Source organism: Lepisma saccharinum, chromosome 21 (assembly GCF_977018435.1).
Source record: "Lepisma saccharinum chromosome 21, izLepSacc3.1, whole genome shotgun sequence".
Classification (NCBI taxonomy): Eukaryota; Metazoa; Arthropoda; class Insecta; order Zygentoma; family Lepismatidae; genus Lepisma; species Lepisma saccharinum.
Genome location: NC_139249.1, coordinates 8,449,139 through 8,463,029, shown reverse-complemented (window position 1 = coordinate 8,463,029; position 13,891 = coordinate 8,449,139). Strand labels below are relative to the sequence as shown.

The 13,891-nt window shown below is 40.7% G+C and overlaps 1 protein-coding gene across 15 annotated transcripts in view; it reads right to left on the bottom strand.

Moving 5' to 3' along the window:
• The window catches only part of LOC146004042 (nucleolysin TIAR-like), a 1,204,848-nt gene that overhangs the window by 326,649 nt on the left and 864,308 nt on the right, over positions 1-13,891 (bottom strand). The window contains exon 1 of one of the 15 annotated variants that reach the window (XM_083142638.1): positions 3,942-4,885. The exons of 13 other annotated variants lie outside the window; for them this stretch is intronic. In XM_083142638.1, the coding sequence (XP_082998764.1) occupies positions 3,942-4,086 (145 nt within the window). In that variant the 5' untranslated portion in view covers positions 4,087-4,885. Of the gene's footprint in view, positions 1-3,941; positions 4,886-13,891 lie in introns of those variants that run through there. One more of the 15 variants, XM_083142640.1, reaches the window with a different exon arrangement.

The window sequence follows — 13,891 nt, the reverse complement described above, 5'->3', positions numbered from 1 at the left end:
GAATATCCACACGTCCTACACAGCTGTATTTGCAGAAAATATGAAATAAAAACATGTGATCTCCGGAAAGATTGAATTGAATGATCCTACAATTCCTAATACGTATACTCGCTTCAATTAGCAGTGTTGTGCAGAATTTTTGTCGAATTTTTCATCACTTCGTGTAATTAGTCTTTAATTTTTTTTAGTGAAAGTGCAAAACTTTTTTTAATTTTACGAAACGTTAAAAATGAGTAAATTACAAGTGCGATGTAAATTGCACAGGGCTATCAAATCGTTGACTGAATATAGGCAGAGAAATCTGGTTAGAAATCGATCATCCAAAGAAGATATCATGGAGAGACGAGAACAATATCTAACGGAAGAGCAGAAGAGGAATATCACATCAGTATATTAATTAAACTGCGAATGATGCAAATTATGAAAGGCATAAAGAAAGAAAGTCCAGAGTAGAATAAGAAAACAAGCAAGATAAACACACTGCAAGCCAATACCGACGCATACATACAAAGTAACAGATATAAACCGATAGGTTTGATACGGAAAAAACTAGAAAAGTTTGGACAAATGAACCTTAGGGTTGCTTCTACGCAAGCCGGAACCCACTGGATTTTCGTTCTGAAGTGTGTTCCGAATCACACTTTGATTATAAGGGAAGTTTATACGTTTTCTCCCGGCTTTAAATAAACAAAATCTAAACAGCAATGATAAATACACTTTTTCGGAATGTTTCCAAGCGTTTATTTTCACCAGCTGTATATGATTTCTCAGGACCAAAAGTGCCTATGTGCCACCTTACTGGAAAGCAAACACTGAGTGAATTTTCGTGTTTTATGCACATAATTATGCCTCAATGACAACACACTGCATGCGTTAGTTATTATTAGGAGGTAATAATTACGGAGAAATTAAGTAAGTTCGATACAGAACTTAAAATTCAAATTCTCACCGTTGGAGTGAAAACATTTCCCTGGTCCAGGAAAGAATGCTGCGGTCAAAGCTGTGCCTAAGCACGAACAGTTCAGGAAGAACATTTACCCAGTCGATTTCCGTAAATGAAAGTATTCTCGGCCAATAGACGCTCTACTGGAGATAATAACTATTAAAAAAAATGTAAAAAATATGAAATCCTTCCTTTCAAGAGAAAAATATAATTTAAAATAAACCGTACGACGCTCTTTCTGGCGTACTTAACAGAAATAAGAAAAGACCCGTGTATCAAATGTTTAACACCCATTTATACTTTGAGTTTGAAAAGGAGACAACTTATTTGTCGGTCCCTAAAAGGATTCTGAACTGAAAATGAAATATGTTTATAACAGAAAAGCGTCCGCTTCATCACCTTTTATGAAAAACCACTTCTATCTACCAAACTATATTATCTGCACTAATTGTTTATCTACGCAGAAAATATCACGAACTGGCAACTGATAATACGCCGCATTGTTCTTTTGACGCAAATAATTTTAAATCAATTCCATACCAGTGTGCATGGATGATCGAAAACTTTGTTCAACCAGGCGTCCTCAATAATTTTTAATAACGGCCGAAAAATATACGCAGCGCGTATAAAAAGGCCATGCTAAACCACATGTAAAAGTTTGGAAACGACCACATCCTTTTTTTTCGTACAGGGATTTTTTTTAAATTTTATAACATTGTTTGTGGCTTCAAAATCGATCAGTTTGACACCGAAAACTTGTACCAATAACTTGCGAAATGTGAACTTTGGTTACGAAACGGAGACGCAAGTTCGCGCGGTGATCGTCGAAAATGGGTCACCTCAAAACTTAAACAATATAATTGTCTAGCGTGCGCTAAAAACAAACCTCTCAACTTCACTAGAAAGGACCGCTTGATCTTGGAGCAAGAATCCGATGCTGTTGATGCATTTGGCTAAACCGTGTAACAACATGTAAGTATTTGTTCGTCAATATATAAAGTTAACTAATGTGTATTTTTAACTTTTCTTGCTACGTAAAAAACCTTATAACAATACGTTGGTATTTGTTCGACGATATATAAATTTAACTAATGTGTACTTTTAACCTTTCTTGCTACGTAAAAAACCGTATAACAATATGTAGGCATTTGTTCGACGATATATAAAGTTAACTAATGTGTATTTCTTAGCCTTGCTTGTTACGTAAAAAAAGTTGTGGCAAGCCATGCGGTCGAAAACACGATAATATTTATCCACTGTCAGACATTGCTGATAGCTATAATAATCTGAACCCCGCGGATGCTATTAATAATAATAATGAAATTATGGCAGCTTGGGGTAAGATGAAGAACATCTATAAATGATGCCAAGTCCAAGAGGAGAATAATTGAAAAACAAATTGGAAAACATATCACCCGCAAGCATTTCTATTTCCCAGTTATTGAAGGCATTTAAACTGAATAGTAATATTTCAGCTGGAAATATAATAAAATACGCATTCTTTTTATAGTGGCAAACAAAATACAGAAATCACTATTAATATTAGAATGACCCAACGCATTTATTACAAATATGCAGCTATTAATTTCCAAACTGGAAATAAAATATGTAATATGAAAAAAAAAGTTGGTATTAGACCAGTACTGCGTAAAAATGAGAACAAGGTACAAATCTCAATCAATTCTGCTAACACTGGAGAAATACAAATTTGACAAAATTGCACAAAAGTATTGTATAGTAAATTGAAATAATCCACGCTATATATTTCCCCCCTCAATGACCAACTGACCGATAAAACTACTACAAGCAGAAATCGTCCCATGCTATGGTTACTTTGGGTTGTGAAGTTGTGTGTACCTTCCAATACACTGCGTCAACGAATGTGGATCCAAAGACAAGAAAAATAGTGTTTGTTCCTTCAGGATTCGAACCTTGGTCAAGCTGACATTGCTCTACGGATACAGATACATGTATACTTTATCCTGAAAGTGAGAAAATTAACACAGGTGCCGACATAAATGTACTACGCAAGATCATTTCACATGTGAAAAGTTGGGTTTTAATGTGTATACACAAATATGTTCTGCATGTTTTCATAAAGACTAAAGGCACATAAACATTTTTTTAGCTAAACAGGAATACTGGCAAGATGCACACACGGACAAATAAGCATATTATTTATTATTAGTTTATGGTTGATTATATATATATATATATATATATATATATATATATATATATATATATATATATATATATATATATATATATATATATATATATATATAAACAGGGACTGTGCAAATTACGAACAGCCAAAATTTTAACACAAGCTGCGCTTCCTCACGCATCGAAACCAGTGCGTGTGAACTAGACGCACGTTTTAAAGAAACACCGTGACAAGGTGACGCTTCGACACGCATCGGAAAGTACGGGATGCGAATGCGAGGAAGGTGGGAATAAAAAAAAAAGGGGGGAGCCGGGTGGTGCGTTCTCATGCGAACCACCTGCTCCCAGGACAAGGGAAGAGCCACGTGGACTGGTGTGACTAGATAGCAGCCTGTCGGCGACGCGTAGCTGCGTGTACGCCGAAACCTGCACATGGCTTCAGCGTCGTGCGTGCGGCTACGCATGTGATTAACTATGACTACTATTTAATCATGTGGAGATATATATATATGGATTGATTGGAGGTTTATAGATTAAAAAGGAATTTATCCAAATTTACAAATCTTTGACAGCATGCTGTGGAAAAACTGAACTGATTGCCATTTCAAACTTAAAAGATTCGGTTTCTGTGCCCCACAACAGATCATGCCACTCTGGGGGATTGAACTGGGTAAACAAAAAATGCAATACTCATAAATGTGACCAAACAAACAGGAACTACAACTTTACAAGCATTCAAAACACACTCCTACCAGCTAAACATGCACAACAACAAACACACGTACATTGTTGGGTTAACAATCATCGCATCGCTACGATTATTATTTACCTGCTTTGTTCGTGGAATTGTGATTGTTGAGCGTGGGCTTACCATTGGCTTCCAGCTTCGCCTGCGCCACTGGGATTGGCGCAGGGTTCGTCATTGTTGTCATTGTTGCGGCAGGCATCATTAACGTGGACATTGTTGCCAACATGGGGCGTCGCGGGTATGGTTGCACGCTGCCTGTCAGAAACAGTTTGGCGTCATGTAACAGGGCTCGGGGTGCGACCGATAAAAGGCCTTGCCCTTCGCTGACCGTGTATGCTTCCACCGCAAATGTTGTGAAGCAAACAAAATATTATGAAAAATATATATATGTATGTATAGTATATATATGTAAAATAACAGACAATAAATGCTTCTCTCTATATGATTTCTTCCTCTGATAACAAATATATATATGTATTTATATTATTTTATATATATATCTATATATAATAATCTTTTTTTCTGTGGAAAACTATAAATATTCAGTTCGAAGTCCAGAGGGTGAGATAAAACTTGTTCGGCGTTTAAACAACAGTCTATCACCACACGACCCAAGTTGGCTGATGATTCTTCAAACAAGTATACGCTATCCCTTTTCTATGTCAACAGTCTTTATAGTCCTGAACACTATAAGTGGTCCACTCACTCGCACAAGGAAAAAAACCAACACGCGTTCCTTAAAAACTGTTCCGCCGGCCGTCCGAAAACGTTGGGATAGAGCTCTGAAAAAACAAACTGATAAAGCCTTATCCGCGAGAAAAACTTCTTTCTTATACGAGTATATATATATATATGTGTGTGTAAAAGTCGTGCGCTTATTTGTGTCTTCTTCTTCTTTCTTCCTTCCCAGGTGAAGGGTCACACATACGTAGGGTTGTAGGGTCAGGACCCCACTCGCATGGCGCGAAAGCACGGCAGACGGTGGCGGAAAGACAGATGCTTCACTCAACCTCCCACCTCCACGGCTGCCACGACTCTGACGCTCAGAGGGGAAGATCGGGGGACAAGCGTCGGCCCGGTTTTCGGTCGACAGAGGGCGGGTCGAGCGCCGCCGCCGAGAGATGGCGGAAACGTCCGAACGGGGTGCACGAGTTTACCGCCGTTTCTGGAAACTCAGTGCGAGATGTGAACGCAATCGAGGATGAACACCTGTCGTCGCCCGCCATCCCACTTCGCAATTCGATCGACCAACAGAGATTAATCCGGTTCTCGAAGCTGAGATTACTAAATGAACCCAAGGAAAGTTAGTTTCAAATTATTTTCTTCTTAATTTTAGCCGAAAACTGTGCCAGAGGCATTAATGGTGAAGAACAATTTTGCCCAGTCCGGTATTCGAACTCTGAGACCTTGCTACCGGGGATCGAAACAGGACCCTCTTTATTACATGCATTTGTTCCGCAAGATAAACGAAGGAATTTCGTACCTTTCCAGCTTTTATCATTATACGCCACACCGTTAGCTTTCTAGGTTAATTCCGACAGAAATAAATTTTGCTTTTCAGAATACATTTAAAGTCTAATGATGTATTGAGGGTTATCAGTTCTTCCTCATTGATTCGGAGACATTTCTTGCCGAAACAATTTTTAGTCTCGTTTTTGCCCTGATCCATATACTGAATATATCTTCACCGCCAATCCTATATGCGTATAAGGTAATTCGAATTCAGAGTAACTGACATAGCACGAAAATGAAACAGCACATGGTATAAAGACACAGTGAACCTAAAGAACAACAGAAGTATCGAGACGGGACCGAGATATGAGTTTCGTCTCGTTTGAGTTTCCAAAACAACTTCCGCTGTTGGTTCCTTCTCGCACTTTCAAGTTAAAGAAATCTTTCATTTTGTAAACTGGCCATGGTAATGAAAGAAATGTCCAAAGGATCCACATTTTCAACAAGTACTTACCACCTACTGCAAACCACCCAACATAGTCAAGGTATGAATGTACTTACCTAAAAAGAGAAAAAAAAACCAGAAAATTAGCATCTTAAGCTTTTAATAATTAATAATAATATGAATGTTAGTGACAATGGTTCTTTATTAGCATGCAACGTTAATTGGACATTATCCATTGTCCACCCCGGCAACAAAAGAAATTGTTTGCCTAAAGACGAGAGAAGACACAGTGGAAGCAGTAGACAATGGATAATGTCAAATTAACAATGCATGCTAAGAGCATTTACATGTACATAAAAGTTATGCAAAATTTGATCTGAGTTCACAGCACAAATGTGAAAAACTAGAAATAAGATTTAGAAAGTAAACCATCTGGGACCTCTTACATGAAGCAGAGGAATAAATCCTTGTTGATAAATTATATTCTTAAGGCAGAGGTGTGTATCCAGAGTGCATCCTAGAGATAAAGTTCCTACGTAAGAGTGTGATAAGTTTCTATATATGAATATCAAGTCCATATATTCGTCGATTATTATGGATGTCGACAGGATAATCTCTCTTTTTATTTTTATGTCACATGGAGATGCTTGGAAATGATTTGATTTTTATTATTTAGCGTCGCTTTTCTTCCACTTCGGCTAATCGAGACGATGAGATGAAATTTATGACCCACACAAAGAACATCCATGCTCAGGCCGGGATTCAACACCAGGGGTCGCGGTGTCGCAGCGCGCTGTGCTTGCAAATTCTGTTTTGGGTCAATTTGCGGTAAGGTTCTCTGATAAAATGAGTTCTGCTGTTGCGGGTGTCCTCTGTGGCAATATTTCTATGGAGCTGTACTGGTATGGATTATACTTCAGTTAGAATGCATGTTTTAAAATTAGCTACAAATACAAACTTTCTTGAGGACGAGTATTCTATTCCTATACTCTGTCCCACCTAACTCTGGAGCTAGGCTGCGCCTAGCGTCAGAGAAGAGGGGCCAATCTAGTGGTCGGAGCGAAGCAGTATCCGCTGTTCGAAAACCGGTAACTGCAGTCGCCTTCCTTCACGCAATACTGTTCTCTTATCGCGTGTTCATTGGCGGAGCCGTCTCGCGTCACTAAGCTCCGCGACAGGTTAAGTTTGCAGCAGGTTTTATGTATTAATCCGCGTGAGAACGACGCTCTGCATCTCCCGTGCCAGTCTTGCCTCAACCATCGACCTGTACATACCGCAGACAGTGAGAAAATCGTCAGTATTGCAGCAGAACTATATTCTGCGTGCACGTTTGTGTCTATATATGCAAAACGTTGCTGCAAAGTTAACCTGTCGCGGGGCTTACTTGCGAAGAGACTTGCTATCGTTCGCTTGGTCTAGAGATAGCCGGGACAGGGTATAGAGAAATGCACTTCCCTACAACATATACAATTCGTTTACATAGTCCAAGTTGCAAATAATTAACAATCTCCTTGTCATGATATCGCCAATCACAGGACAACCGTAAGAGAGGTATTTATTATTAAAACTGCTACAGTGTCCGAATTTTAACCTCGAACTGAAAAAAAACAACAGAACAACCACATATTCCCATTAACAACCCCACCCTCCTCCCCCCTCTGTTTTCACCGCTGCAGAACCGAACCATGAGAAGAGATGCACATGTGCGAGCGTGTTTATTTATGTATCCCATCTCATTTCAACGGGAGTGCCTCGGGCAGATCACTATCGGGGAAAAATCTACCGCACATAATATATACATGGAAGCGTTCCAATTGGTCCAATGATTTGAATTTCAGGTGGATGCGGTAGAGGGCAGGAATGAGAAGAAAAAACTAATATCAAATAACAGCAGACGAGCCTTAAGCGCTGAGAAGGACATGGAAATCAATTTGCACAGGTGCGCTCCCAGCAAGTAAGCATACGTTGAGTAAAGGAAAACAAACAGAGTAATGAATGCTTGGATGTTGGTACAATTTTAACCCACGACTTTTCACTACACTAGTATCGGAAAGTCTCTGGCCTCGTAAGCAAAGGATCCCGGATTCAATGCCCGGTGCAGACACATTGCACGCTGGTTCGGAGGATCCCACATTAAACTGTAGGTCCAGTCCTGATTATAGTGCAGGAGGCATTAGAAAGATCGCTTCGCGGGCTTACAGCAGACGACAATATGGGTGTGTGTCTGCGAGAACCAATCAGGTCCGCGAATGAGCGAGCCCGGTTGACACAGCTAGCTCGCTGCACCCTTCTGGAAGGGTGAGTGACCTCTGCCTCTTGCTACCTCGGCCTGTTTGTTCGGCTGAGGAGCAAACGACACGAGAGTCTCGGCAATAGTGTGCGAGCGACGTCTTCTGTTAGCCCGCGAAACGCTCTTTCTAAGGCCTCCTACACTATAGCCTATTTGTACTTAAAAGTGGATTTAAATCCGACACTTGGAATATCTCTTGACAATACCTTACGTATAGTTCCAAACTGATCCCAAGTTCCCGGGTTCGAGTACCAATAAGGCCACGGGCGTTCATCTTTTTGTACGTACACCACCATCAACTTCAGCTAACGGACTCGCTTATCGCACACCGAATTGAGCACCTTCTACTAACGTCAGCGCAGTTTTCCTTGCTTGTTAGGTTTGAGGCTCTTACCACGATAAATACGCTGCTATTTTTCGGGGCTTGATCAAAAAGGTATTAGTCACACTAAGAGCCTTAAACCTAACAATGAGAACATTTATCGTGATGTCAGTAGACGAAGGTTGTCAATACGGTGTGCGATAAGGGAGACCCTAATGTAATAAACACTCATCACCACAGCCGCGTTTAGCCGAAATCGAACATCGTCCGAATCGAGACGCTGCCTTGCAGCACAGTTGCAATTTTTCCCGCCAGGTGTCAGTTCGAACGTCACCCACCGCGCTCTGGGACGCAGTTGTACAATACTGAAGCAAAAGGTAGACGCCAACCGAATAGCATAAAGCTTTCTGACTATTTATAACATATGCTGATAATGTGTCGTGTGACTTACGATGTCACATTGTTTTTATTCGGTGTTATCGATAAAATGCCCAAGTAGAACTGAGTTCGAGATCGTCTACTCAGGCTTTGACAGAAAGGTCCAAAGAGTAGACTTAAGTATTGTCTTGTTGGCAGTGACGTCACCTAGTGCATTTCGATAGCGCCACTTCAACAAGTTCGCAGCTTGCAGTAAGAGAAAGCACGCTCGTTTACCACACTCGTTCGCTTGTTGTTTACTAGTTTGAACTCGTGGAAGTCAGGAGTCAGCCAGTTTTTGGTTGTAGTTCTTCTAGGGAGTCAGCCAGTTTTTGGTTGTTCTTCTAGGGAGTCAGCCAGCTTTTTGTTGTAGTTCTTCTAGGGAGTCAGCCAGCTTTTGGTTGTAGTTCTTCTAGGGAGTCAGCCAGCTTTTGGTTGTAGTTCTTCTAGGAAGTCAGCCAATTTTCGGTTGTAGTTCTTCTAGGAAGTCAGCCAATTTTCGGTTGTAGTTCTTCTAGGAAGTCAGCCAATTTTCGGTTGCAGTTCTTCTAGGGAGTCAGCCAATTTTCGGTTGCAGTTCTTCTAGGGAGTCAGCCAATTTTCGGTTGCAGTTCTTCTAGGGAATAAGCCAGTTTCTGGTTGTAGTTCTTCTAGGAAGTCAGCCAATTTTCGGTTGTAGTTCTTCCTAGGGAGTCAGCCAATTTTTGGTTGTAGTTCTTCCTAGGGAGTCAGCCAGCTTTTGGTTGTAGTTCTTTTAGGGAGTCAGCCAGTTTTGGTTGTAGTTCTTCTAGGCAGTCAGCCAGTTTTTGGTTGTAGCTCTTCTCGGGAATCAGCCAGTTTTAGGTTGCAGTTCTTCTAGGCAGTCAGCCAGTTTTTGGTTCTAGTTCTTCTAGGGAGTCAGCCAATTTTCGGTTGCAGTTCTTCTTGGGAGTCAGCCAATTTTCGGTTGCAGTTCTTCTAGGGAGTCAGCCAATTTTCGGTTGCAGTTCTTCTAGGGAGTCAGCCAATTTTCGGTTGCAGTTCTTCTAGGGAGTCAGCCAATTTTCGGTTGCAGTTCTTCTAGGGAGTCAGCCAATTTTCGGTTGTAGTTCTTCTAGAGAGTCAGCCAGTTTTCGGTTTAGTTCTTCTAGGGAATCAGCCAGTTTTGGTTGTAGTTCTTCTATGTGGAAAAGTCACCCGTTACACACCTTACACCTTTTGGACACGGCCTAAATTTCAAACCGTAAACAGAATAACATCAGAGAGCAAGAGGATATCGAATTGCCAGGTACTTAAAAACACCAGAACGAGACTTTTGTGGTTACGAAGGGGACAGTAAACGTGTAGGCGCGCTTCGCATTTCGTAAGACACATACGATCTTCTCCTCGCATTGTTTAAGACCCGTCGTCAAGAGCGGTGACGAGGGATTTGAGATACATCGGAGGGGGATGAGGGGACCATATCCTTAGGAAGAACGGTCTTCTTCCTCTCTTTGTTTTGCCGCGAAAACACTAATCAATTTATTTCAGCCGACTGCGTGCCCGTTTAGTAAGCCGGGGGTCGAGAGAGGGGAGCTCGAAGACCCTGCTTTGACAGACTTTATCAAAGTGAAATACACGCCACGCTATGCGAGTCTAATCGATAATTTCATTTTAAAACAGAAAAGGGGGGCAGCACCAGCCGGGAAGGATCCTTCAAGTCTCTGGGACCAGATGAAGCCTTCACAGCCCTTATAAGTTCCGCACGGTTGGCCAGATGAGGTTCTTCTTAAGAGGTTACGGGTTCGATCTCTCTCACAATACAAGTATGGCTAATACTAAGTACAAATGGAATTATAATTATGATATAGCTGTCGTGTTCTTTTGTGGAAAGTACGTATACCAAAGTCTGCACATATTTGTCCATTATAAATGGTAGCACAGAAACGATCCTGCAAAGGGCTGGTAGCAAAGAGACGCTGGCACCCACCGTACAGTCAATGACAAGGATAATATTACAAGTGATGCATATATTTGTGTATCACAAGGAACAACAGCTGATGAGGGTATTCTTTGTTGTACCAAAACCACCATAAGCAGTTGTGCTACTAGGGTAGAAAAATATACATATTTGTGTCAATGAACACACTTTGAGTTGTGTGTGTACACCGTGGTCTGTTATCAATCTTATTTGTCTAGTCTGTACGGCTTCATTCATTCACTTGGTTCATTTTACTTCTCAATTCTGCTACGTTCGGCCAAACGCGAAGGTGCGAAGGTGAGGATGAATAATGATATGGTAAAATTATTGAAGGGACAACCCCCCCGCCAAAAAAAACAACAAAAAAAAACATGCCAGGCCGGGATTCGAACCCGGGACTCTCCTGTAATGTGTGTGTCTCCTTGCATACAATCACGGTCATTTCTGGGTTGTAACGTGTCCATTCAAAGTCAATGCAGTTGTTTCAACACAGATTTGACCATGACTGTACTTTGCTAAGTACTTCCATGTAACAGAGACATTGTCGTTCATGACTCGAAGGTCAAGTAGAAGCACGGGAACGGACCAATCCCCTGCGACCTAACGTCCATCGGGCATGCATGTGCTCAAGTCCATTCTCGTGACTCACCTGTTACGATTGGCAGACAACGGTCGTCCACTGAGGACATCTAGCGGACAGCACAAAAAACATCGAACTTCATGAATGCATGGCAACACCAGAGCTGTCTCTCTTTTTTTAAAGCTGACATTGCCGGCAATGAAAAATCGGTCGCGATTTCAATTTTAAATTTTTGTTTCGAGAGATCCATCATTACATTATGGAAAATGACAACGTGAGCAAATTTCCTGCAAAAAGCAACACGACATCATTATCATTTCCACAGTTGCATATACTCGAAATTAACACCACACAGCACCAAGGGAAAATGCATAAATTTAAAACTGAAAATATACACTAATTAAGCCAATCAACTGTCAAAGGGACACTGAAACAAGGAAATTCCTTAGCGACTGCTACACCGTGACAGACTGTCTTCGTGTTGGTACTATGGATATTTTTGTTATTGTATTTATTTTTATGCCGTAGGATAGCGGAGTGGTGTTATAAAGGTTTCGGAACCACTGCCGGGAACAATTTGTATAAATAATAATAATTAAAATAAAAAAGAAGAGCGTTGTAAAAATACACACACACATATGCGACTCTGTTCGTGATAATATTATTATTATTATTTATTTGTTCAGCACAGGATACATTTCCCAATCATGTTGAACATAATACACTGTGAATAAATAACAAGAGAGAAGAGAAAAAATAATAGGGTAACCGGCTACAATAACGCCATGGATGCAATAACGCCGTTTGATTTTCAACTGTTTTCTACAGGAAGACAAAGCAGATGGCAGCACTCTGCAGCATGCCTTTGTGTAGAGGAAAGGTTATTGTTGCTAGACACAGATAATCATCGTTCTGTTCAATGTGTGTTTTGTTTTGTGCTTCTTTAGGGAAAACGCTAACAGGATTTCAACAACGGAAACGTAAGTGAAGTTTTTTTGTTTCCTTGTACTACATATCGCTAGACAGGCATGCTTATCAGAGTTTTTGTAGGGATTTTTTCTGGAATATAGTGTTCCATGAGGAGTGTATTTACCATGTTCTTACGAGCTTCATGTTTAGCAGGGAGCACTGGCGTGGTGGAATGTGCCCCCTCTTGGTTGGCTACAATAACGCCGTACGCGAAGGATACAATAGCGCCATGGTTTTCCTTCTAAAAATAATTATCAGTAATGTGGTATTGAAAGAAGTGTGCGTTGCTATTACGTATTTCGGTCCTTAAAAATACTTTTCCATCTTATTTCAGTAAAATGGCACGTTATAAATCACAAGGATTGCGAGGTTTGTGGACACAGGAACAACTGCCGAGGGCAATAAATGCTGTAAAGGAGGGACTAAGTGTGAGTGCTGCTTCGCGAGAATATAGAATTCCACGAAGGACTCTGCGAGACAACCTACTGCGCAAAGTCCACGTCAAACGTTTAGGACGATCACGGGTTCTAACATCGGAGGAAGAATCACATCTTGTGCAAAGGATTAAAAGAATGCAACAGGTTGGATTTGGACTGACTCGCCGAACGGTGTGCAAGTATGTGTTCAGATATTGTGAAACAAAGAACATCAAACATCAATTCAGAGGAAATAGTGCTGGCAGACGTTGGTTCGAAGGCTTCATGTTACGTCATCCGGAAGTAGCCTTTGCACCAAGTACCATCTCTTCAGAAATCCTCACCACAGAAGTATCTGCTGGATCTGCATCGCAATCAAATGAGCAGGTACAAACTGGGGATATAGACCTCAATCCCCAGCCGTCAACATCACATGAATGTGTCCCTGAAGCCGAAGCAAGTAGGCCTGGTGTGTCTTCAACATCCAGTGACAACTACTTCCATGAACTCCTTTCAACTCCACATATTAAGCGAACTCAACCAGGAAGAAATAGATCAAAAAACGTGCATGCAGTGCTAGTGGATAGGAGTCTGTTCACAGAGCGTCCCAAAGTAAAAGATAAAGCTTCAACATTACGAACAGGTGGACAAAGGAAGGATATTAGTTGTAAGGGGAAGGTCAAAGGGAAGGGCAAGGGCAAAGCTAAAAGCGGAGACAGCTCCGACTACTGTGTGTTCATGTAAAGGATACTATTACGACGATGCTGGTAAGGACATTGATTGGTTGCAATGTGCAAATTGTAACGGTTGGTTTCATGAATCATGTGACAATATTTTACCTCTTACTGGGTACTGCATTCCTGTTCAAACTAATATTTCTTGTTTTCAATGTTTTTTCGTCCATTCTTTTATTTTTCCTTATAATATATATGGGTAAAGATACCCTGGCGTTATTGTATCCTTAGTGTCTGCAATACCGCCATTACACTTTGAACAACATTTTTATTTTTTATTTCCTTTGTATTCAGTTTGTTGAAAAAGAGTTATATCCTGTATAATCACGAGATGTACAGCTATTAAAAGTATGAAGTATTATTTTTTTCTCTGCTATTAAATGTGCTTTTTTTTAAGAAAAAATGAAAAGGGTGGCGTTATTGTAGCCGGTTACCCTACATTAAAGTATGAGCGTCTATGTACACAA